The sequence below is a fragment of the Pezoporus wallicus genome, unplaced genomic scaffold (assembly GCF_028554395.1).
Source record: "Pezoporus wallicus isolate ANWC-B61680 ecotype Strahan unplaced genomic scaffold, APGP_CSIRO_Pwel_v1 contig_8839, whole genome shotgun sequence".
Taxonomy (NCBI): domain Eukaryota; kingdom Metazoa; phylum Chordata; class Aves; order Psittaciformes; family Psittacidae; genus Pezoporus; species Pezoporus wallicus.
Genome location: NW_026641258.1, coordinates 528,477 through 553,460, shown reverse-complemented (window position 1 = coordinate 553,460; position 24,984 = coordinate 528,477). Strand labels below are relative to the sequence as shown.

Sequence of the window (24,984 nt, the reverse complement as noted above, 5' to 3'; positions counted from 1 at the left end):
AGGTATCTTAGAACAGCCAGCTGACTGCAACAAGTGGGGTGCTGAGGGTGACCTTGATGCAGCATCCCCAGCACAGAGAGGTTGCAAAATTGCTTGTTTTGCTTTTGCCTGTAGCTTTTATAATTGAAGTGTTCCCCAGAAATGCCACATGGACACGATCTTTGATCTGAGAGGCAGCATGTTCCAGAACTTAAAGGCCAGCAAACACAAGTTTTCATCTCAGCTTAGGCTGTGTGTAACTTGGGTAAGTCACAGCATTCCTGACCTCAGTTTCCTCACCTGTGATTTCAGCTGTCCAGGTCCCTGCCAGGCAACAATACTGCTGTTTGTACAGGGCTTGGAGAGAACGAAAAGCATTCAGGGAACTTTACCATTCTTCAAGAATATTTGCTCTGGCCTCCAAAATGGCAGCTGCTGCAGAGCCAGTACTACTACAAGATCAGAGCTGTTTGTGGATTTTCTTCTTCTTAACCATTAATCCCAGAAGAAACTGTGCAAAGTTAGGAAAACTGCAAATCCCTCTTTTGTGTCCAAATATTCCAGAGCTGGACACAACACTTATCTTTACATTTTTTGGCGACAAAAACTATAAAGCTGGGAAAAGGCACAGTAAAATGTTAACTGCGCTGGACCTGGCACAGAAAGGGCCAAAGCAGCTGCCATCTTCTCCATTCCATACACCTGCACTGTGACCCCAGGGGTGCAGAACCGACAGGAGAAGCATATACAGCCCTTGTCAGAAGACTGAATTTTAGGTCAAGTTCTTAGCAAGTGACTGCCTTCTTCCAGTCCCAGAAATCTGAATTAACTCAACAATACAGTCTAGAAATGTAGTGGCTGGGGAAAAAAACAACCCCCCCAAATATGAAAGGATGTTTTTCAATATACCAGCTCTCAATAGCATGAACTGTCCCTGAAGAGAGATCTGGGAACCAAAAGACCCATGCGGTGATTACTTATATTTCAGCTTCTTTTGCAACACCATTAGTGAGGACAAAGACCCTGTGATTTCCACTGATGGAAGAAGATAGTAAGATATGTCTGTGAAAAGCCACAGTGAACAAGAAAACAGTCCTGCCTGCCCACATTTTCATATCTTGGGAACCTTTATTCCACTAATACAATTCTTTATCCCCATGAACAAAGCCACAAGCTCTGTAAAAACTCAAATGGCTGTGAAATACAACAGACCAGAGGTTTTAAATTCAAGATGCAATGAATGACGCCTCCTTCCTAATCTTACCAAGCAATGGAGCCCAAATCAAACTCTCTGCTCCAAAGCTAAAGCATTCACAGAAAATAGTAACAACTACCTTTCATCTCCGTTTCCATCATGAGGGATACACTTAAGAGAAGTAATAAACTACCACTCCAAGAAGTAAAACTCACAAGGAAAGCAGGTTCATATATACAGCCCTGCACGAACACACAAACAAATTCATACAACAAACAAAACAAAAAATATGATGGCTCGCCCATTGTTGGAAAAGGTGGGAATAAGTACAAGGCTTACTGACCACCTCTGCAGCTAAACTCATGGCTTATTTCATCTCCTCAGCCTCCTGTCTGGAAAGCATTCTTCAAGCAAAGAAGGCAAGAAGCAAAAATCAATCTAACCAATTTCTTCCACAGTCTGATAGGGAAGGAACAGGGGAGGAGGGAGCAAAAACACTTTTTCTAAAAAAAAAATAAGCAAAATATTACAAAAATAAACCAAACATGGGGTGAGGAAAAGAGCAAGGTGCTTGAATGTTAGTGCCCAGATTACTACAGGCAGTATCGTAAGCATGTAGGGCAGCAATGGTGGCTTATGGCTCACAGGCAAGAGTCTTAGAAACTCTGGTGGTGTCATTTTTAATTTCTTGTGGCCACAAGCAAGAAGAACAGAAGACAGCATTTGCCACAGCGTGCTATTTGTTCATCTGTATCCCCCAGTGAGTCAAGCCAAGGACAATGACTGCGCTGAACAACAGTGACAGGCACTTCACAATAAACTGAAGAAGTTGCCCTCAACTGTATCAAAGAGTGGTGAGAAACATCCATAACATGTTTCCTCTCTGAAATACTCTGGGCTGGGTCCTGCACTAAACAGGACCCTGTGGTTAAAAAAGATGTAGGCAGCACTGTGGGTGGACCAGCATCTACCCAGTTACCAGGAGAGCAGCAAATGAAACCCTCCAGCATGTCAGAAAGAGAGAGAGAAAAAAGAGAGAAAGGACTGAAAGTGCCAGATGTGGGACTGTCATCATATGAGTGACCGGAATATAATTTCTGCAATAACCTCTTCAGAGCCACGTCATCAAAGCCTCTCTGGGAAACACCGAGTATCCTCTCATTTTCCACAGGTGGTGAATTTGAAACTGGAGATGCACAGTCTTTGTTTGTATAACTGCTTTGTAACCTATGCATGCTGCCATTTTCACTGCACCAGATGCCCACTCAGGGATCCAACTGCTATTTAGGGTCTTGCACAGGATTTACACACCAAAACACCTCTGGGGATTCAGCCCTACCTAATAATCGTTTCAACTTATGCAGCTGGTCCCAAGGGAAAGGCTTCCTGGTCTGCAAACTACAACAGCACACGTAAAGGGACAAAGGGCCAGATGAGAATCACAAAATGGTTTGGAAGGGACCTTAAAGATCATCTACTTACAATTCCCCTGCCATCAGCAGGGACACCTTCCACTAGACCAGGTTGCTCAAAGCCCTGTCCAACCTGACCTTGAACACTTCATGGATGGGGCAGCCACAACTTCTCAGGCACAGCTTCTGGTGCTAGGGCCTCGCCACCCTCATAATGAAGAATTAACCCTAATATATAATCTAAATCTACCCTCTTCTAGTTTAAAGCCATTCTCCTTGTCCTATCATTACATGACCTTGTAAAAAGTCCCTCTCCAAAACATCTCACAGAACACCTTGGTTCTCTTTTCTGTGCTCCCGAGGATAAAAAGTATATGCACAAGTTGAGTGACAACTTCTCAGTACTCCCAAATCACTCTTTTCCCCTCTCAAATGGCGTGGGGTACACACTGGAGGAAACTCAAATGCACACACCACCAGCCCTGCACCAAGTCACACTCACCTGAATACTGCTGCAGCAGCCAGACCTTGAGCTCTATGAAACTATGAGCGAAGTGGCAGCTGTCCTCGCGCAGGCAGCCGTACCGCACCTCATGCCGGCACACATCAAACTGAAAGTGCTCCTGGAACTGTCGGATTTTGGAGTACTTCAGGGAGGTGGAACGTACGATGTGGACCAGACACCTGCCCATGCCAGAGAAATATGAAGCACCTGAGGAAAAAACTCTTCACTCCCTCCTCCTTGAATGTGACTTTCAGACACTTGACTGGGCAGACAAAGATCCTCTGGGTGAGACAGACTCCACTGGGAAAACCAAATCCCTGCCCTGCTACCCTATCTACCCTAGGTAAGTACTTCCGATCTTCTCAGCCCATGGGTGATGCTCTGCTTAAGTTCGCAGATCAGACACATTTCGAAGTATGCAGCAAAGATACCAACACCTCTGGCTCAGCAAGTCCCTAAGTCTCAGGTTGCCAGGAACCAGAAGGCTGTATTACTGTGTACTTGATGTGTTTCTTACACTTGTTTTCCTAAACATTCATCACTAGCCAGAGGCAGGACCCTGAGCTAGAGGATCTTTGGTTTGACCTTTATGTAAAGGCCAAACTGAAAGGCAAATTGAAAGTCAAAGGCTGACTTCAAAGGGCATTGCCAATGCCTGAAATCCCTTAGTACCAGGAAGAAACAGGGAGGGTGAAGCACACAGTGCTATTTATCATGCTTTGAGCTGCCCTATGATTGGAACCCATGGGGAGGAAATAAAGAAAGAGACCAGTGCCCTGGAGTTAAACTGGCTGGACTTGTGAGAGATTACTCCCATCAACACAAAAACATTCACTCACTTGTTGTCATGGAAACTGTGTTTGGCAGAAAGGTTGGAGCAGACAGATGGTGTGTCCTTGGTCCCTTTGCTGATAATCCGGGGTTTGCTGTCAAAGCAAATCTGAGAAGAGAAGAAATAGCATGCTGGGAAAATCTTAGAGAGCAGTGAACCAGAGCCACTTCACTTGGAAGGAGAAGAAGAGCCAGAACCAGCCTATTCTAATGTTCAAAGTCAGAAGCAGCCTGGTGAAAACTTTGTGGTGGGGCTTTAAAATAAAGCAAGCAAACTTTTGGAAGAGCTTCCAGGCAACATTTTTTGGCTTATTCTCAACAGTATTTTCCATTGTGGTTGGAAAACTTTTGGTCAGAGCCACATATTCTTTCCCTGTTAGCCAACACAGCAAGAACAAGGGGGAAACGATGGGGAGGAATAAAAGAACAGCCAGTTCACAGCAAAGAACATGTCTCTACATGTACCATTGCTAATGTGGGGCACTTTCTGCTGCAGAACATCAAGATGGTACAAGTCAATCCTTAACTGCCTGTCTTGGTGGCTCAGCACAGACATCAAATTGGAATTTGTTGATATACAGAGTTCTGGTTTCTAAAGTAGATGGGGATAAATTACAATTCAAAGCAATATCTCAAGACAGAGAAAGAGACGGGTGATCCCATGAGGCTGTGTGCACCTGGTTCAGCTGCAGGAGGAAAACAACCTCTCCTTTCTTCTACACAGCTGTATCCATTACTCACTGCCCTTCTGGGAGCAGGACAATGGCTGGGACATATAAAATCATAGAATTTATTAGGTTGAAAAAGGCCTTTAAGATCATTGAGTCCAACTGCTACCCTAGCACTGCCAAGTCAACCACTAAACCATGTCCCTAACCACCTGCAACTTCTAAATCCATCTACACCTTCTAAATACCTCCATGGATGGTGACTCAACCACTTCCCTAGGCAGCCTGTTCCAACGCTTAATAATCCTTTAGGTGAAGAAATTGTTCCTAATATCCAGTCTAAACCTACCCTGGCACAACCTGAGGCCACTTTCTCTTGTCTTATTGCATGCTACTTTCAGAAGAGATGGACCCCACCTCACTACAACCTCCTTTGAAGTAGCTGTAGAAAGCGATAAGGTACCCCCTGAGCCTCCTCTGCTCCAGACTAAACACCTCTAGTTCCCACAGCTGCTCCTCATCACACTTGTGCTCCAGACCCTTCACCAGCTTCATTCCCCTTTTCTGGACCTGCTCCAGCACCTCAGAGTCTCTCTTATAATGAAGGGCCCAGAACTGAACACAGGATTTGAGGTGTGGCCTCACCAGTGCCAAGCACAGTGGGATGATCACTGCTCTGGCCCTGCTGGCCACACTGGTGCTGATACAGGCCAGAATGCTGTTGTCCTCGGCTGCATGGGCCCAAGCTGCTCATGTTCAGCTGCCTGTTGAGAAACACACCCCACACCCCCCCCCCCATCTTTTTCTGATGGGCAGCTTTCCAGACACTCTTCTCCAAGTAGCATTGCATGGGGTTGTTGTGACTGAAGTGCACAACTCAACACTTGGCCTTTCTGAATCTCATACAATTGGCCTTGGCTCAGTGGTACAGCCTGTTCAGATGCCAAATTGGTGCTGTCTGCAAATCTACTGAGGGTGCTCTTGATCCTCTCATCCAGACCATTGGTCAAGATATCAAACAGAGCTGGCCCCAGTACTGAGCCCAGGGACCACCACTTGTGACCAGCCACCAACTGGAGTTAACTCCATTCAGCACCACTCTTTGGGCCTGGCCATCCAGCCGGTTTTTTACCCAGCAAAGACTGCACCCAGCCAAGCCACGAGAGGCTTCTCCAGGACAATCCTGGGGAAAGTGGTGTCAAAGGTTTTACCCAAGTCTCAGCAGCAGACAACAACCACAGCCTTTCCCTCATCCACTCAGTGGGTCACTTTGTCACAGGAAGAGACCAGGCTGGTCAAGCAGGACCTAACTTTCATAAACCCATGCTGACTGGACCCGATAGCCTGGTTGTGCCATATGTGCCACATGATGGCACCCAAGATGATCTGCTCCATAACCTTCCCTGGCACGAGGTCAGGTTGACAGGCCTGTAGTTCCCCAGATCCTCCATCCAGCCTTTCTTGTAGATGGGCATCCCATTTGCTAACCTTCAGTCAACTGGGACCTGCCAGGTTAGCCAGGACTGCTGAGAAATGATGGAAAGTGGCTCAATGAGCACTTTCACCAGCTCCTTCAGAACTCCTGGGTGGATCCCACCTGGCCCCATAGACCTGTCTGTGTCTACGTGGTGTAGCAGGTTGTCGATCATTTCCCCTTGGATTAAAGGGGCTTTGTTCTGCTTCCCACCCCTGTCTTCCAGCTCAGAGTTCTGGGTACCCAGAGAACAACTAGTCTTGCTATTAAAAGACTGGGGCATTAAGTACCTCATTCTTTGTCACTATGTTTCCTCCCGCCCTCAATAAACGATGGAGATTCTTCCAAAGGTCATAAACTCTCCTTATCTACCCAAGTTCCAGCCAGAGTTCTGTTCAGTCAGACTGGTTTCTTCCCCACCAGCTCAGCTTTTGGCACACGGGGATGTCCTGCTCCTGCACCTTAAAGATTTTCTTGTTGAGGAAGGCCCACCCTTCCTGGACTCCTTTTCCCTTCAGGACTGCTTCCCAAGGGACTCTCTCATCCAGGCTCCTGTACAGGCCAAAGTCTGCCCTCCAGAAGCCCAAGGTGGCAGTTCTGTCCTCTCCTTACTTCTCTGTCATTCTGTGATTGCTGTGCCCAAGAAAGGCTCCAACCACCACATCACCTACAAGTCCTTCTCTGTTCAGGAACAACAGGTCCAGCAGGCACCTTCCCTAGTTGTGTCTCACCAGCTGTGCCAGGAAGTTACCTGCCATACACTCCAGGAACCTCCTAGGCTGTTTCCTCTCTTCTGCATTGTATTTCCAGTGGACATCTGGTATGTTGAAGTCCCCCATGAGAACAAGGACTTCTCCCAGCTGCTTACAAAATGTTTCATCTGCCTCTTCATCCTGGTTGGGTGGTCTATAACAGCCTCCCACCATGATTCCTGCCTTGTTGGCCTTTCCCCTGATTCTTAGCCATAAACACTCAACCCTATCATCACCATCATTAGGTCTAGACAGTCAAAATACTCCCTAACATACAGGGCTACCCCACCACCTCTTCTTCCTTGCCTATCTCTTCTGAAGGGTTTATAGCCATTCACTGCAGCACTCCAGTTGTGCAAGTCATCCCACTATGTTTCTGCGATGGCAACTATCAACGTATCAATGGTTCAGACACATACTGAGGAGATGCTGAAAGGTGCCAGCTCCCTCCTGCCAGCTCTGTACCTCACAGAGGAAGGTGAAGATTCCTTGATGTTCCTTGAGGAGCTTGGCAATGGTGAGGCTGCTTTGCTTGATCCCACCTAGCGGGTCAAAGAGGAGGTCACGGTTGAGGGTCCCCTTCCTCTCCTCCGTCCACACGTCGATCTCTTCCTGGTGGTACGCGAAGGTGCAGTTATCCCCGTACTTACAGTCCTGCTTGTTTAGCATATCTACAAAGCAACAAACAGCACACACCACCACACAAGGAGGGCGGCCCAGTCAGGAACTAAACTCTCTCTTGTCTCCTCCCACTGCCCACACCTCACAAGGAGCTGAAAGCAAGAAAACACAGAGTTATAGAAAAAAGAAGAGACATCGCCCCCTGAGTTTGCCTATACCCAGGACATTCAGAAATGTTAATGCAAACTACTGAATGGTGACAATCTCAAGTAATGACATCTGCTGTGGAAACTGTCTCAAGTTGGAGGCCTGCTTTAATGCAGTGCCTGGCCAGGGACAGACCACAGTTTAACCAACCCCTTTTAAAGCCAATTCAGATTAAGTTCTCCTAGCAGCCCAGCACGGAGGAGCCCTGTTATCTTGCCTCTTGCAATCTCCCTACTTCATTAGGTACTTTGTAAAGACACTGCCTTAGTGACCAATCTGGTCACATTGCCCACCCATACAGAGTGATAGGCTGGAGCAAAGCAGCAAGCAGAGCAAACTTTTACCTAGGCAGAACCACAGCTCTGCCATGGGGCTGCTGGGTGGAGCAGGACTAATGCAGGCACATGTACAGGAGGTAGGTTCTCAGCAAAGCCCATGTCAACAGTGCAGCTCTGAGTGCCTGGCTCTGCACAGCACCTCACTATGCCTTTGCAACATTTCTGCTCCACCACTTTAAAAGCTGCTCATTCTCCACAGCATGGGAGCTCATTGCCTTTCATTGTACTCAGCCTCCTGGTCCATGAGCTACTGATGGGGCAGGAAGACCCCAAAGAAAGCACATGATACCAACTGAAGTCCCCTCCCAACCTCCCCTGGCACATGCCAAACAGTCCCTTCCCGGCCACTGAGAGCCCTATCCCCTCCAGATCACCTTTGCACAGGTAATAGGATCCTACAAAGTTGGTTTTGGTTGGGCGAGGACGGATCCTCTTCCAGGTCTTATCTTCTGAGCTCTTCAGCCTGCCCAGCAGAATGTCCCGCTTGCACTTGTGCTCCAAGCCTTCCCGGTAGGTGTAATCACCAGCCTTGGGTCCTGCAGGGCAGAATAACCCTATCAGCCCAGGCAAAGGCAAATCCTAGCCTGGGCCAGTGCTCTGGCAGAGCACACATATCACCTGTTTTGGGGTAGCAGATATGACAGGCTTGTTTGAAGACATGAGTAGATGCCAGAGGGTTCTTCACCAGGAGGGCTGTGTTGGGCATTACTGGTTCTGGCTGGGACAGTAAGTGCTCAGTGACTTTGGGCACAGCTGGGTGACTCACTCCACCAAGGCTGACCTGAGCAAAAGCACACATACCTCTGTTTTCAGCTTTGCAACCACATGGAAGAAATCTCTAACCCCCTGCCCCATGCCAGTCTCTCAAAAAACCTTCTTGTTTTCTCTCTTATCAAAATGTTTCTATCTGAAGTAGCATTTTCAAAAGAGCAGCATGCAACTCTTTTAAAGACGATAAACAGTGTGGTATGTTCACTTCAAAGATCTTTCTCTTTTGGTAAGGGACCTCAGTTTTCTATTGTTAGTCACAGAACAAAATATCCCATTCACTCCCTCTCATACCTTCCGTCACAACCAACTCCACATTGGAAGACTCTCGTATCAACCCTATCCCAAGCTGGGAAAAAGCCAAACCTCTTATCAGTGAGTCTTCAGGGAGCAGATTAATTTGAGGACAGAGACTTTGCTGCACATTGATGTTAACAGGACTAGCAGATTACAGGAACTTATGAATATAATTCTTGTTCCAAGCTTGCCAGCCATAGATATCCCACCCCCTTTTCTCCAAGACCGAAGACATGGGAGAGGGGCAGAAAAGTGTGTATGGAAGAGCCTCCTGAGAGGTGCAAAGAACCTCAGTAGCCTGAAGACACAGTTGGCTTACTCTGCGTCATCCTTCAGTGTTATGTGGCTGCCAGATAGAGTGAGGCACTGGCCTCCGTGATCCCCTGTCGACCCTACAACCTAGGTCACACCATGTTCACCTTGGCAACAGGCAAAGTAGCAGATGAAAATGAAGATGGAACTGATGTCTTCCTACTGACACTAGGGAAATCTTTACCTTCCTTGCCATAACATGGGAGACAACACTCACTGGGGCAGGTTAAGAGGAGGGGCCCAAATTACCTACATCACTCAAGTCACTACTACCTTGGCTCCAGAGCACCTTGGGACATCAGCACGAGGGAGCGGCTCACTCACCACGGGGGATGGTTTTTGGCTGCCAGGTGGGTGTCGCAGTTCCTGAGGACTAGTTTCTTCTGGAAAAAAGAAGGGAGAAAAAGCTCCACAAAACAATCATTTCACTTTGAGAGGCAGTTTTGCTCACAAAAAGACACACAAAAAAAAAGCTTATTAAAGCCATCTGCTTTATTTCTTTTATAACATTTTAGTATTTTTTTTCCAAAACAACCAGTCTAAGTCTGAAAAACTCCAGGAAAGGCCTTCTTGTTCCCCAAACCCTACTGAACCCAATTCTAGACTGCTGAGCACTGGCATTCCCAATGTTGCAACTCCAAGGTAGTCCAGTGCTGAGGCAAATCTAAATATTGAAGTGCTGACTGGCCAATGTCTACTCTTCTCAAAATACTTCTGCTGACAACATACTGCAATACTGGGGTCAAGTAGGTCAAGAAGCCTGCCTTCCCTCTTGGGACAGGAGGGGACAAACTTTTTGGCCACAGCCCTCCAAAACTTTGCTCCCTGCGGCATGAGAGTGCAGTGCCACAAGCAACAGGACACTCACTGCCCTGAAAAAAGAGATGTGAGAGACCCACCTTAGCCTCTACCATTCTGCCCAGTGCTACAAGGTCCCGTATCATCTAGAACAGTCACCAGGTGTTTGCTCATTTGGTCCAAAATGTCAGAGTTGTTGGAGGGATCATGTTATAGTCTAGCAAACTGTACCAGGGGAGGTGTCCTGGACACCAAGCCGAGTTTAAACCTCATCACTCATCATTATGCACCTTTGCATTCCTTTCTCCTCTTGAGATTTCACACCATGGACATGCTGTTTATCTGGGATTACACACCTATAGCCTTTCTCATTACTCCTGAGCTAGACATACTCAGTTGCTCTGTCCAAGACAACTTCCTGCCTTACATTTACACTCCCGTTCTGCAGCACCAGCAGACAAAGCTATAGACAGATATCCTCAGCGCTGAAGGAAATAATTTTGGCACGCATTCACAGCTAAAGCAGCATAAAACCCCATCAGTCCCGCGCTTACCAATGGCAAAGGAATCCAAGGCATCCAGTGACCCTCTGCTTGTCCCAAAGGAGTCTAGGGCATCAAGCCGTGAGTCTGTATAGGGGAGCAGATCCAGGGAATCCAGCGAATCTAAGGTGGAGCCGCCACTTCCTCCTGGTGGAGCCTCAAAGGCATCCAGGACAGAGGAGGAGGAAAGCTGCTTAGTGGGATCCATCACCAGCCCGAAGGAAGCAGGTGGCAGCGGGGTGGAGACAGGAATGCTGGCTGTCACAACTGGGGGCAGCAGCGGAGTTCCCCCGGGAAACACAGGGATGAGCTGGGGCATCTCTGTTGGCAGGTTGGTAGGAATGGTGCCCTGGACCAGAGACTTTGGGGAATCAGGAAGGGAGAGGATAAACAGAAATTAGGAACAAGGAGTAGAGATGAGTAAATACAGACAGCAACAGGCTCCCACTCAAGTGCGTGAAACAAAAGGACACCCAGCAGCTACATCTGCCTGCAGACCTTCCAATCTACACTGCACATGGACTGGACAGAGGTCCCTGTGGAGGGGTTGGGCTACCTGAGCTCATCAGTCTGCAAGGCAGAGCCATGTGCTGGGCATTTAAACCAGCTCGGGTCAAGAAACAGTGCAGCTGAGCACATGCAGTGCTGAGGTCAAGTTGACAACTGCTATTCATGGCACCTCTCATCTGAGCTTTTTGGCTCAAGAGGTGTCCTGCATGAATATGAGTATATTGCTTCTAGACTCAAGCTCACTCACATAACATCAGCAACACCAGCAACCAAAATCCAACATAAGTACGAATACAGATTATCTCTACAGCTCTCAGACATGTTCAAATATCAGGCTGAATGCAGCCTGCACAAAATACAAGGACATTAGAGCATGCCCACTGTATAAAATACATCCATCATTCCTGCTTCAGCCCACTCATTTCTACGCTCAGGCCTGCTTCAACTCCATGACCACCAGAGTCCAGGAGAGAGGTGATGGTGTGGGACGGCTATCTTGGGTACCTTTTGTGGGACAGCTCCATGATGTTGCACACAGAAAAGCAGGCTTAAAGGCAGGCTCTTTGGATACCCCAAGCCAATTACAGAAGGAAGGAATGAATGAGTTTTACCAGAGGAAAAGCAAGGAGGGGAGAGTGATGGAAAGAGAGAGAGAACAGCAGCACACATATTCACACGCTCCAAGGACCTATTTGGAACAAGAAGTAGGGGACCCACACAGCACCCACTCTTACTAGAGGGTATGGTGACCCTTCGGCGAGGGAGTCCAGGAGGGAGTCCAGTTCTTCCCCAATGATGTCCCCATCTGTGAAGTCCTCCACGCTCTCAGGCGCTGGCAAGGACATGCAGTCTGGAGATGGGAGCAGGCTGGAAGCAGGGAGCGAGGTAGGCAAGCCCTTTGCATCCGAGTCAGAGGGCAAAGAGGCCAGCCCCTCACTCACAGGGATGGAGGTGGCCACAGGAGCTGGGAGGCACTGCAGGTCCATAGAGCAGTCTATGATGAGGGAGAAACAGACCCAGTCACCCAGGAGAGCCTCTTGCAGGGGGCAAGCAGAACACAGCCTGACAAAAATAATATTGCACAATTCCCTCAAATCACAAAAACCAAGTATGACAGTTTTCTGAGAGGAGAAGCTCTGGTCTGAAGAGTTCTTGCCTTTTCATTTTTGTTCCCAGTCTCTCATAGCTCACCGATAGCTGAAACACACTCTAAGGGCAGTGCCCAGACTGACTATCAGGATTTGGCAAACACGACCAAAAGCTTGTACAGTATCTAGGAAGAACACAAAACCTGTGGTTGATCAGCTACTGAGTTCACTGGGTCTAGGACTAAAGGCCAGGGGCACATAATCCAATTTCTCTATAACCCACCACCTGGTGTTTTCTTTAATGTTCCTCACTAATGGATTTGGCAAAGATGACTCCCTTCTCTACTCCTTGAAGCTTCGATACCCCAGCTGAAAGCTTGCTTACTCGTTCCCTCTCTAAAACCTCAGGCATCCTAAATGGCAAAAGATAAAACCCACAAAGCCTTGCTGGGAAGGAGTCAGAGATGAGGTGCTCAGACCAGGTTGTGCTAACAGTGGGTCCCCCAAAACACCCATTAGACTCACTCAGCTGTCTTTACCCAAGTAAATTTCCTGCTTGAGTGCTTCCTGATGTCTGCAGGTGGAAGGGTGCTGCCCACACTCCCTCGCAATGCCTCAACAACAAACATCCTCCTGGGAGCTTGTGTGAACCAGGGTCAGGGCAGGAGAGAGGCAGTGATTTTCCCTAAGGCTTCCTTGCCTCTCCAATACATTACTGAAATGGTAAGATGTTCCCACCATGCAATATAAACCTCTGTTAACTGAAGTTAAGGTTAAAACACATATTCTCCATAGAAGAGCATTTTATTCTCAAATAAAATAAAGGTTAAAAAACCAAAAGAAGTTCAAATGTTAGAAATTCGGAAAATGCAGTGTTACACTTGCAGCTCTCAAACCAAGCACCCAAACTACCTTAATTCTGCCCCTGTGCAGATGTCCTGGAATAAAAGAAAAGAAGTAAGACAAAGATGCTGCTTTCTCAATCCACACAGCAGTGTCTGCACCATAGCTATGATGGTCTAAGGCTGTAAGCAAGGCAAAGTTTGGAAGTAGAGACAATAGCTTTTATTAGAAAGACTGGTAAGAATGGGAAAGAAACTAGACAAGCTTCCAAGACACAAATCCTGATCCAGAGAGAAATGCTGCATCCTGTCTATATAAGATCTGCTCACTCAGCCCCCACAAGAACCAAGCCATCCCTTTCTAACTGGGACTGGATGAGTGCACTGTGTTGCTGTCCTCTACACTGCATGTTCACTAAGTGCAGAGTGTGTTGGTGACCTTCTTAGCTCAGAGGATCAGCAGTTCCTGCAACCCCCCAAGTCCTGAACAGAACAACAGCAGAGACAACACACACATGCAGCCCCCTTATCTCTAACCCCACCAGGAACACACCACCACCCCCTGCCACCTTTCCTCTGCCTTTTGTTGTGAGTGGTCCACGTGGATGAACCACAGCCAAGGTCACTATGGAAGGCGCTGGAGGCAGAGACATGACAAAAGGGAAAGCAGGGGGAGGCAGTAAGTGTTAGACACAGGGACCTCCCCACAACCTCATGCATGCAACTGAAGGAAAGTGCGTGTTGTACCTTATGGGATCCAACACAGGTTTTCAGTGCTGCAGCTAGAAACATTCCCCACAGGCAGCAGCAGTTCAAAGGAAGCCTGTAAATGTCCTTAGTTTTGCAGCTGCCCCTCAGACCAAGCTCAGCTCCAACCCCAAGCCCTCTTTGCATTGGCTTCTCTCAGCTCACCTCCCTTTGTGCTCAGGAGCCAGCCATTGAGCTTTCCTTGGTGATGGCCTCATCACTGGTAGCTTGGCCGGATTTCTCTCAGTATAAAGGGATGGCTTGTGCCTTTCCATTTTTCAGATGTTTAAACCTGCAGTATTGTCAAGATCCCTCCAGGGGCAAACAAGAAGTTCGGAACACACTGGAAAGGACAGGGACATGTGCACGGGGGAGCAAAAGGGTTCACAATGACACGGCCCTAAAGGATCCAGAAGTTCAGACCTTCGTTGAAGAATGAAAGAGGCCCTCCAGTTCCACTCACACTGGGGAGCAGAGGAAAGAGGCCCTCACAAACCCTGAGAGGCCCGAAACCCTGAAAAAGCTGAATGCACAACAAAAAGGCAAAGAATTATATGGGACCCATACACACAGCTCAGTGCATGTGAAGGGTGAGAAGAGCAGGGACCAACAGGTTCCACTACTTCTAAGGGGCAGAGGGGGGATGTCTGCTCCCCTCTCCCTGACCACAAACGCTGTCATTCCTTCAGTCACTTCCACCCATTCCCCACTGTCCAATCTTTTCACCTCTCCCTCCTTTCCCATTCCTGCTTTCCTCGGGATACCCCATCTGCTGACCTTACCAGCCACCATACCCACATCTCATGTATTCTCCTTCCAGAAAGCTCATGCACTTCCTGCATTCACCTAAGGTTTGCTCCATCTTAAAAAAATACATCAGCCTTCTTTGATGGGCAGATCACAAGCACGCACCTGAGTCCCCTTGATTTCTGCCACTGCCATAACACTAAGCCCCATGTATTATTATAAGCTCAATGAGAGTCTTGCCCATCTGTTCCTCCATCTCTCGTTCCATGCCCCCCACTTGGTAGCTTCCCTGGCATACACCTGTTTGTTCCAGAGGGGCAAGTACAGTACTTTTAAAAGCCCTGTTTCTAGCTCTGCTTCCCAAACCAGCAGCGGTTCCCTAAGTGCGTTATCTGGCCAAAGGCCATCTGAGCCATGATCTGTGTGCAGTGCCAGGCTAACTTAACCAGATGACTTCAAGCAGAGCATGGGGGAAAGGGCTTCAGGAGTCTGAATCTTAAAAACAAACCACCAAACCAACCACAAAAAGCCCTTGCTAAAAAAGCTTTGAATATGAAACTCTCAAGGTACTCAGCACGCACAGCCCTCCTGGTGGCACACTGCTCTCAGGGCAATGGAATACCATATAATTTCAGTGCTTTTGAAAAGATTTCCAAGCAGTAAAGGTTCTCTCTGCCTGAACAAAGGTGGCATGTTGCTCTTACACCAAATCCTGATTACATAAAGAGCTTACTGGATGCAGTCTCTCTTAACTCTGCAGTAGGAGTCCAGTCATTTTAGCACTACAAGATAATGTGAAAAACTCTCCCTGATTCACAGAACTGGGACTCATGATTGCACACAGCATTTAGTTAGTGAGCTGATATTCAACAGAGAACTAACATGTTTTTCAAAGCATCCTAATAATGGAATTATTTTTGTTCTATAAGAGCAATTGCTACTTTCAGTGATAAGTCTCCACACTTACCTTCAACACAGAGCTGTCTTTCAAAGAAGCAAAGACTGATGTGCTCAGAGGCACGAGTTCAATGTTCCAGCACATAAGAAAGGGCAAAGCACATAAGAAGCCTTTCTACAGGGGCAGAGTTAAGGTCACTTGTTTCCCAGCATGAGGAAAGCAAGCCTGTAGCCCTCCTTCTTCTCCTTCCGAGTGCCTAACTTTGAACACAGCTCTTCCTGGGTCTCTCCAAACTCCCTTGGTTCTCCTCCACCTCAGCATCTTGGAGGACGATTTGTGCTCAGAGCACTGACAGCTGCCTGCAACCTTAACTTCACTTTATCTGGACTGTTCTGCCTAGGAGCAGACTTTCAGGAGCTTTACCAAGCCCAGCTTTAAGAAAGCACAGCTGGAGAGAGCTGTGTGCCTCAGCAGACCTTTTTAATTCCCAGATGTGTCTCTCACTCGGCCTGGACAAAAAGCTTTTCTGCAGGTAAAACACTCCTGCTTCACACCACCTTTTCCTCCTCCTAGTTACTAAAGTCAGGAGTGCACAGAAGAGACACAAATAATGGCAAGGAACCCCTCAGGCCTGCCAGCCTGGTGAGGTACCTTACCAAAGCCACAAAAATCAGAGAGAGATGTCTTTACCTGTTTCAATGTCATCTATTGAACCCAATCCATTGGAAGTGGTCTGCAAAAAGGGTGTAGGAAAGGAGAGAGAAAAATATTACCAGATATTAATCTTTAAAAAAACATTTACACTTCACAGATGAGACTCTTTACTACTCCTAAAGGCATCTGGCCCCTTCTTTTCCTTTATGGCCTCTTTCAGTGCAAGAGCATTAAACCCAACAAACTTTAAGAGGCCATTAATCCTAGGACCCTATTCATTTCTACCTCCAGCAGTGGTCAAACCCTGTTGCTGCGAAGCAATACCAGCCCTGCACAATACCCAACCATGTGAGCAAATCTGTACACAGAATAAGGTTTTTTATGTGTGGATGAGAATGCTGTGCCCCGAGTCCTAAGACACATCAACCAGTCAGCCCCATGCTGCGTAAGATCTGACAGCCTGATCTTACAAAACGTTCCTTTTCTCAGTTCACGTATTTTGCAATTTAACAATTTGCAATTTATAGCTAACTCAAAACAGGAAAAGGTTTCCGCCAAGACAACTGCTGACTCGGAGCTCCAGGCAAGGAATAAAATGAGCCCATATTTTACAGAAATATAAACAGAGATAAGTATGCGTACCTTCAACTTAAGCTTAAAAGACACAAGTACAGCATTAATCTTGAGATGCTGCATCTACTGCAATAGTTTTTGCAGCTTCTAGTTTTTGCACTGCTTTCATTTATTGCAAAAGGGAATATTTGCAAATTAAAAACTTGGCTCAGCTATTAAAGCAAGCTGACTGTCCTTCCTAGAAAGATGTGAAGGCAAGTCACTGAACGGTGGGAGCTAAGCTAATTCTTTAGTATCCCACCTTGTACAAACTGACAATTTTTACAGTTTTATAGTTTGTTTGCTTCAAAGAGCAGTGTGAAGTACAACACAAAGACTACATAAACTGTGTATGCACCTTGGCTTGGTACATGGCGTAATTTCATTCTGTATGTTTCTTCAGCACGTGCGCTTTCTGACTTATACTTAGCATTGCCCTAACTACGTAAAATCTTGAAAACTAAAACTTGTTTAAAATGCAAGCGAAAGCAAACCTTCACAATAACTAAGGAAAATACCATCTTCAGCAACCTAATTACCAACATAAAAAATGTTGCCATGAGAAGTACTTTCAAAGAAATTAATTTCCTTCGCAATATTCCTTACAAGTGGAACACACTAATTAAACACATTTAAATCCTAAATGACAGTTATCAATTTGGAGGTAAAACAAATCTGTGAAGCATTCTAGTAACAGTGACATGAACGGTGACAACCACACAATGCATACTCTACCTGGTTTGGTAAATTGATTGACGTGCCGTTACTGAGTAACGAGAATGTTTCCAATTCCTGCTGCAAGGAAGAGAGAGATCTTAGAACAGAGACAGCCTATGAATGCTCATAAATGAGGTAAAGCTGGGTTACAATAAGGTTTTCCTTCCAGGCACTGCCCTTAAATAACAGCCACCCCAAAAGGCATACCACTGTGACACAAGGGTACAGTTTTCTGAACACTGAAAGGGCCATATATTAGCTCTGGACACCTTAATGCAAAACACCCAATATCCAACACACAATCAGGAGGCAAAACAACTTCCCTGAGAAACAGAAGTTTTTGTCTTTTTACCAAGAAATTACTACTTTGGGAAGGCATTACAGCACTGGAATGAAAGCTGGACGTCAAAACAAGAGACAACAAGGTGTCATCAAAATACCAATCACTACATTTCAAATAACAAAAAACATTTTTGAGTTTTTAATTTTTATTTTTCTAACATACAGGTGGTTTAAGCCCATCACAACTGAGTAACATGACAGCAGCAAAAAGGTAGCAAGGCCAACACAGTGAGCAGCTACAAAAAGTATTTCTGCATAAAACTGCCCTTTCTGTGAGACAGAATCATTTTGAAGTGTGAGAGCTGCTACAATGACAAGGAATTTTTGGGGGTTGGTGAACCACAGGTGTGGTCGGTCAGGGAGAGAAATAAGATGCTACAGCCAAATTTAATCCAAAAGCTCTCTGCACACTGGATGCCCAAGTGATTGATCACAACATACTGCAAAGTTTCCCCTCTTGAGATGGAACATGCTGCCTGTTTAACACACCACTGCACATGTGGCTGAGGATGCAAATGCAAACACAAATATAAGCCTCGACTACTATTTAATATTCCCTACTCCTGAAAATGTATCCTGGGATTTTACGAGACCAAGGCAGCTTTGTCCATGAGTGGATATCCAAGAGGCCTAACGCCCTCTAGCTCCATTCCAGGGTATACATTCAAACACCAACAGCACTCCAGTTACAGCATCACTTTCTGGCAGAGCCAAGTTACAGGTAAAGCCACTGGCGTAAATTAATTGGACCCACGACTTGGTATTTCCTGCCTTCTGACCAGATGCGCACCTGTTCTCCCAAAGTGGAGGCCTTTCCCCCACCATAAAAAATGTTTATGCCTAGATATGGGGCGGGAACCCTTCATGACCCGTGGCACTACAACGCAGCAGAGGCTCCCACCCTTCTCATCCCGCAACAGGAAAAGGACTGTGATGCAAAACCTCCTTTGGGATTAGGTTATATGTCCCTCTCCACCAAAAAAACACAGACTTCCAGCAGACTGGAGGCCTCTTCTGCAGCACCAGCCCAGCTCTGCCTGGTTTAGCTAGGGACTTGGGGAACATCCTAGCAATAGACAGAAATGGGGTTAGAAAAGGATCAAGGCAAAGTGAGTCAGAGGGTCAGGACAAGTAGGGTAGCCAGCAGCATGCTAGAGGGACTGCACGGTACATATGTCTGTAACCGCAGAGCAGTACCTATCACATTTCCAAAAGTAAATCTGAAAAAGCCAAAGAATAGCCTATAAGAAAAAAGAAGTCATACCTGAGGTCTTTTGTATGCTTTGCGAACTCTCAGTCCCAGCTTCTGGGCAAGCTCCTGCCCCAGTTGCGTGACGCTTTCATCCTGGGGACAAAACCATTGGCAGGACACTTTCAGTTTTGCCTCTGTGGCACTCACAATGAAATAAACAGGAATGCAGTTATGCACACTGGGCTGCACCAGGAAGCCTCACTTGCAGGCAGAAGCAGGTGGACAATTGCCAGAGCAGCCCTAGGAGAGTTAAATGCAGACCTAAAGAGCTCTTGTCATTCAGTCCCACTGAGTTTTTGAGGTTGCACCAGGAGCTCTCCCAACACTCTTTCAATGCTGCAGAAAATCAGAATCAAGTGCCTGCTTCCAAGAAAGCACCCACTCTCCACAAACAGGGTTCTTGAGTCTTGCTGGCAAGACAGATGGAGGGGCTGCCATGGCTGGCTGCTGGGGGCTGATACAATTTCCACAAGGTCCCCAGGTCTGGGAAGGAGCCTACATGCCTTCCCTCTCTGCCAGCCACAGTTAACAATCAGTTCTGACACGAAGACAGTATTCACTAGCCTGTTTTGCTTGTTTGTTTATTTGTTTTTAAAGCTGAAATCAAGTCTCAGTTTCCAACTTACAAGCTACAAGGCATTTGCACTGGCTCTGGCTCTGGTTAAATTGCCTCAACAGATCGTGTGTGCACCACTGCAGGCTTTAAACAAAGTTCTAGGCCATGCTCCATTCCCCTTCTCCACCCTCTCCAGTTCTGTCTGGACTAACAACCTGCCATAACCTTCTTCACTTATTTACCACCAGCAACTCTTTCCTTCTGCTTTCTCTCTCTCCCTGTTTGCAAAAATGCTAGAGTACAGTTCCTTCAAAGCAGAATAAAATATCTGCCCAACCTCTTCTGATATCCCTCCTTCATGTCCCAACATCTCCTACATTGAAGCTTGCTCTCTTCTCTTTACTTGCTGTGCTGGTCTTTCCAACCTCCTTCTCCCTGCAGGTTCATCATCCTTTGCCTTTCAACCCCTCACTAGCCTCTGGTTCTTCTAGCCCACAGTATCAGGAACTTGTCACTTCAATTTGGAGTGCCACTTTCTGACTGTACTTGCTCCCACACACTGTCAACACTGGTCTTGTCACCATCTTCTCTGAACTCACTGAAGACAGAACCTTGTCCATTTCTTCTCCTCTCCCCATGTGACACCCCTTCAGCATTGTACCACCTTCTGAAACTGTCCTCACACCCTCCAGAGACTTCTTGGTCAAACCTCATGGTCACTCTTTCTTCCTCCTCTCAGATCTTTCTAACACCAATCATGCTTTCATTGCTCTGTTGCCTTTGGTTATTCTGCCTTTCCAAACACTCTCAGGTGTCTTCTGTAGTCAGCCATTTTCTTGCTCCCTGTGAAAAACTCACCAGAATGACCTCTGATGTAATTTCTTTAAATTGATCGCATACTCATGCCTACCAGGCTTACCCTATCCAACTCCAGATGCTAACATAACTCTGAGATGTCTTCTCAGATGCCTGGACAAGATTAAGAATGTATTTCTCTCTAGACTGCCTCCACTTCCCTTCCCAAAAACACATGCTTAATCACTGTCCTTTTTGTCAGGATGCCTGAGATTTGTGGAGGGGGTTTATTTGCTCTTTGCCATCCCCAAGATCTTCCTTTAGCTTTCCCTTCCCTCAGACAAATGCCACCCTCGGGTGCTTACTACGTCCCACCTAAATGAGGGAATGCTCAACAAGGGCATGCAATATGCTCTCCTCCAACACCCTGAAAAATAATGTGCCATGCCAAAAAAAGCATACTACCAAGGAGTATCAACTTCACCACACTGGAAGCCTCTGGAAACTAAGTTAACTCTGCTAGACAGTGAGTCAACTGAGTGGCAAGTCCTTTATCACCTGAAGTTTTAATACCTGAAGTTTTAAGTGGCTCAACTGCAATGTGAAATATAGGCAGACATGGCTTTACATGAACACATATATTAGATGGTTTTGGTTTTAAAAGTGTTTGTTTAAAAAAAAAACAACAATTTTTTGAATTCTCCTAACATGACACCTTTAACATGTTTCGGTCACCCTATTCTGCCAAGTCAAAGAAGCCAGAATTTACAAGCTTTACAAAAACAATAACTAGTTGCTAACAAGGCTTCCAACGACTGCTTCTGTAACACCAATAATAAAGGCAAATTAACTTCTCCTGCTGAAGTAGATGTATTTTTATTGTATTACTGTGATTGATCAGAACCAAATTTAGCAAAGGCAACCAGTGCTCACTAGAATCTATCTAATCATAGTCTGTTTTCATGCTCAATACTTGGCCTAAAAGGACATGCAACAAAAGCATTGTCAGGAAAATATCTACAGCCTCATATATGCAGATAGTCCCCTCTGAATGCAAAAGTTTACACACCTGTGAGTACAAAAATAAGTATGACATGTGATCTCAAGGACACCTTTGCATGTCCCTCAGAAATTAAAAGCTTTATCAGCTTGCCTTAGCAATCAGCAAGTAAAAACATTAAAAGTATGCATGTTTTCCTTCCAGTGCTCCAGTTCCCATTTCTCCCATGCTCCTAGTCACTCCCATTAGGCATATAAACCCAGCTAATTAAAATATTTTCATGGCCTTAGTTCACATTTTGTTAGCATAGGGTTTTGCTCTTCACAAACAGGTCACCAAACCTGTTGTTTATCTCTGGCTGGCACTGTCCATAGAGGGTGACTTGGACTGAAAAAACAAGAGAGGTCAAATATCTTCTTCGAGTCAGAGAGACAAAATTTCTAGGTATAACATGTTCCCAGGAACAGCCAAGCTTCCTTTTTCACTATCCTCTGGCCTCATTCTAAGCATGTTATGAAGGAGGAAGGTGGTGAGACACAGAAAGCAAGATGAGTTGTATGTCAAAAACTTACATGTGGGAGGGACAGCAAGCATCGGCTATTGCACTCATATGCTTCTTTGTGTCTTCCAAGTTCATTTAAGGAGCGGGCTTTCCGGAAGAGTGCTCGGATGTTCTCCTTGTCAAGACTTAAAGCCTTCTCACTGTCTTCCAGTGCCTTCTCATACAAGCCCTGCATGGAAGAGACCACCTTGAATCAGCTGAGGCACAGCAGACTAAACCCTCCTTCTGTGTGAATGCTAACATTTTATCTCTCAACAGAAAATGGGAATATAAAAGGCAGTTGGAAAGAGGTGTATTACCTCATACAAGACCAGAATATGAATACACAAAACCTTTGTTAAGTCGTGCAAGACTAAAAACACTTCGAAGTCAGTAAATGCCAGAATTGAGGCTGCTTGAGCAACTTTATCTTGACTCCCCCTCCACCTTAGGCATGTCACATTTGACAGTCTTTAATTATGTGACTGCTTGTTAATTTTTTTTTTCATGGGACTCAGCCTCATTATGAACAGGATGGACCTGCTCTGGGGTTGTGCATAAAGGAAAGCTGTTATATTCCTTAGGAAAATGGAAGCTCACAGCCGTTTATAGCCAAAGTATTTCAGAATGCTTCTCCGTGTGTGTGCCGAAAGTTCCAGCGAGACCCAAAGCCTTCTCACCATCTTCCAGTGCCTCACCTGAGGAGGCAGGAGCCTCCACAGCAATGCTCAAACAGTATTCCAGAGAAATACTCAGGCAGTACCGGAAGGCACTGGATCATACTAACTCATCACCAACAAGGACCAATACCTTAGGCCTGGCCCCCTCTCCTTCACATCCTTCCTCAGGTCTCATAAGACACAGTGCAATACTGGGGAGATTCTGTGTCACCATCTTCTCCAGTGTTGGAACACGGAGCAGACAAAACCAGTTGAAACCCCTCTTCACATCTTTTCTAATTGCATGGCAATGCAATCACAACATTCTCCCTGTCCTGTTTTGGGAAGGCACTCACCATGGCAAAGTAGCAGGCAGCTCTATTGACATGCAGCTTGCACAGGAGCTCCTTTGGGATGGTCACCTCGTCGGAGGCTGCATAATCCGCCACAGTCAGACCTTCTACATACTGCACGAGCGAAAGTTTGAAATCCTTCTCTTTAAACAAATCATTGCCCTCTGCAAACAGGTTTCTCACCAGCTTCTGCAAAAAGGCCTGGGCAGCAGGGAGAGAGCAAACAGACGAAAGTGGAGCGGCTATTCAGAGACAGGAGAGGCTTACCATTCGTTTCCATATGTTTTAGCAAACTTCTTTTCCATTAAGATTATCCTGCCTCCCCATCCTCCTCTAAAACATTAGTCTCCTAGTTAGAGGAGAATAATGCAGTCAAATCTCCTTTTTTCTTGAATATTCAAGTGTCTTCTCCTTTTCCTGACAGTTGTCATTGTCAGAACCTTAGAACTTTACATTACAGACAAATTGTGAAAGACCATTCCACACTCTCCACTTTTGGTATGTAAACTAATAGCTGTACAACAGAACAAATCTTGATAACCAGTGGGTTCCCAGCTTTAGAAAACAAGTTCTTCATTACCTCATAATCTTCTTGGCTTAGGGGTAATGTGGACCTGAAAAAGAAAGGAAATGCTCATAAAACAGGCATCCATGCAAACAAGGGCTTTTGTCTAGTGATGAAATCATCTTTCTGGTCCTGTGTTGTTGACGTCAGTGAGGTACTGAACATTTCATCACTTCAAAGACAGCTGGAGCAAAGAGATCGCAATTAGGGAGTATTACGCTCGGTGATGGCCACAGTAGTGTCAAGAGATGGTCAGGTCCCAAAGGGATTTGGGACTAGAGGAATCATATTCTCAGCTATTTCCTGCACACACATGATCATCTGTAACATGCCTTCAGAGAGACAACTGAAAAAAAACATCTTTGAGGAAGTCCCATGAGAGACTGTTGTGAATACAAAAGTATTTTAAGTACATCTGGCTCTAATGAGAGACAGACTGCCACTCCAAGACCTCAAATACTTTGTGAGACTAAAGACATACAGTGACAAATGCAATCACTTTCCCCCACGTTAATTTAGCCACATACCTTTAGGTTTACACCACAAAAGGAAGGGAGGCCACTTAACTCCAACTGTCTTAGCCAAGGCTGCTAGGCTATACCACAGAACTGGCAGTGCTGTGTGGATAACATCTACCCCACAACAACACTGAGACTCAGAAGAATGGACCATTCTTCAGATTAGACCAGACAAGTCATCCAGGCTTGGTCCACATATATTTAATTTTCCTCTTCAAGAAGAAAACAACAGGCTTTAGAGAAATCCTTCACACCTTTCATAGCCCTCCTCACTTCTGAAATACATCTCATCTAATCACCATCTACTCCTTAAAATGAAGTACAGGAAATGCCATGGCTTTGCAAGAAACATTCACGCTGCTCATAAAATTGGACTACCTCTTTCACATCAAAACAAGCCAACAAATGACACTGCCCCTGGTTCAGAGTTCACGATACACTCCAGAAGCATGAGCAACACCCTGTATTTCTGAATTATCGTCTTTCCAGGAATATTGAGCATTTTTATAAATGTTACCAAAATAAACCTCACAAATGCCTCTCTGAAACTGGGTTGTCAGCCCCATTCAATCTCAGACTGGGGGAAAATATCATTGCCATGCTACAGGATATAAATATGTAACATGGAAGAGTTGGCTATTTTTCTTTTTTTCCCATATTGTTGAGGCACAGATTTCAGCTACAGTAACTGCAGACTCAAAGCAGACCTTAAAAAATATCCCAAATGAATCTGATTACAATCTTGTTGGTTTGTTACTCATCATGCAACCTGGACCTGAGTCTGAGGCCTTTGCAAACTCAAATACTGGAGGGAAAAAAACTATTGTACTTTATAAGGAAGTACGTGGACTTACAACTATTACTTAAGCAATCACTTCAAGCTCTAGAA

General features: G+C 45.9%; 1 protein-coding gene across 7 annotated transcripts in view; it reads right to left on the bottom strand.

Moving 5' to 3' along the window:
- ZC3H7B (zinc finger CCCH-type containing 7B) overlaps positions 1–24,984 on the bottom strand; it is a 49,466-nt gene that overhangs the window by 17,601 nt on the left and 6,881 nt on the right. Inside the window, exons 3-16 of one of the 7 annotated variants that reach the window (XM_057422774.1) lie at positions 23,593–23,626; positions 23,016–23,213; positions 22,032–22,190; positions 19,121–19,201; positions 17,533–17,592; positions 16,222–16,264; positions 11,938–12,203; positions 10,712–11,060; positions 9,630–9,742; positions 8,601–8,763; positions 8,357–8,518; positions 7,282–7,487; positions 3,931–4,031; positions 3,089–3,270 (exon numbers count right to left, since the gene is read on the bottom strand). In XM_057422774.1, coding sequence (XP_057278757.1) covers positions 3,089–3,270; positions 3,931–4,031; positions 7,282–7,487; positions 8,357–8,518; positions 8,601–8,763; positions 9,630–9,742; positions 10,712–11,060; positions 11,938–12,203; positions 16,222–16,264; positions 17,533–17,592; positions 19,121–19,201; positions 22,032–22,190; positions 23,016–23,213; positions 23,593–23,626 — 2,117 coding nt within the window. The remainder of the gene's footprint in view (positions 1–3,088; positions 3,271–3,930; positions 4,032–7,281; positions 7,488–8,356; positions 8,519–8,600; positions 8,764–9,629; positions 9,743–10,711; positions 11,061–11,937; positions 12,204–16,221; positions 16,265–17,532; positions 17,593–19,120; positions 19,202–22,031; positions 22,191–23,015; positions 23,214–23,592; positions 23,627–24,984) is intronic. The other 6 variants (XM_057422779.1, XM_057422775.1, XM_057422776.1 and 3 more) reach the window with 6 other exon arrangements.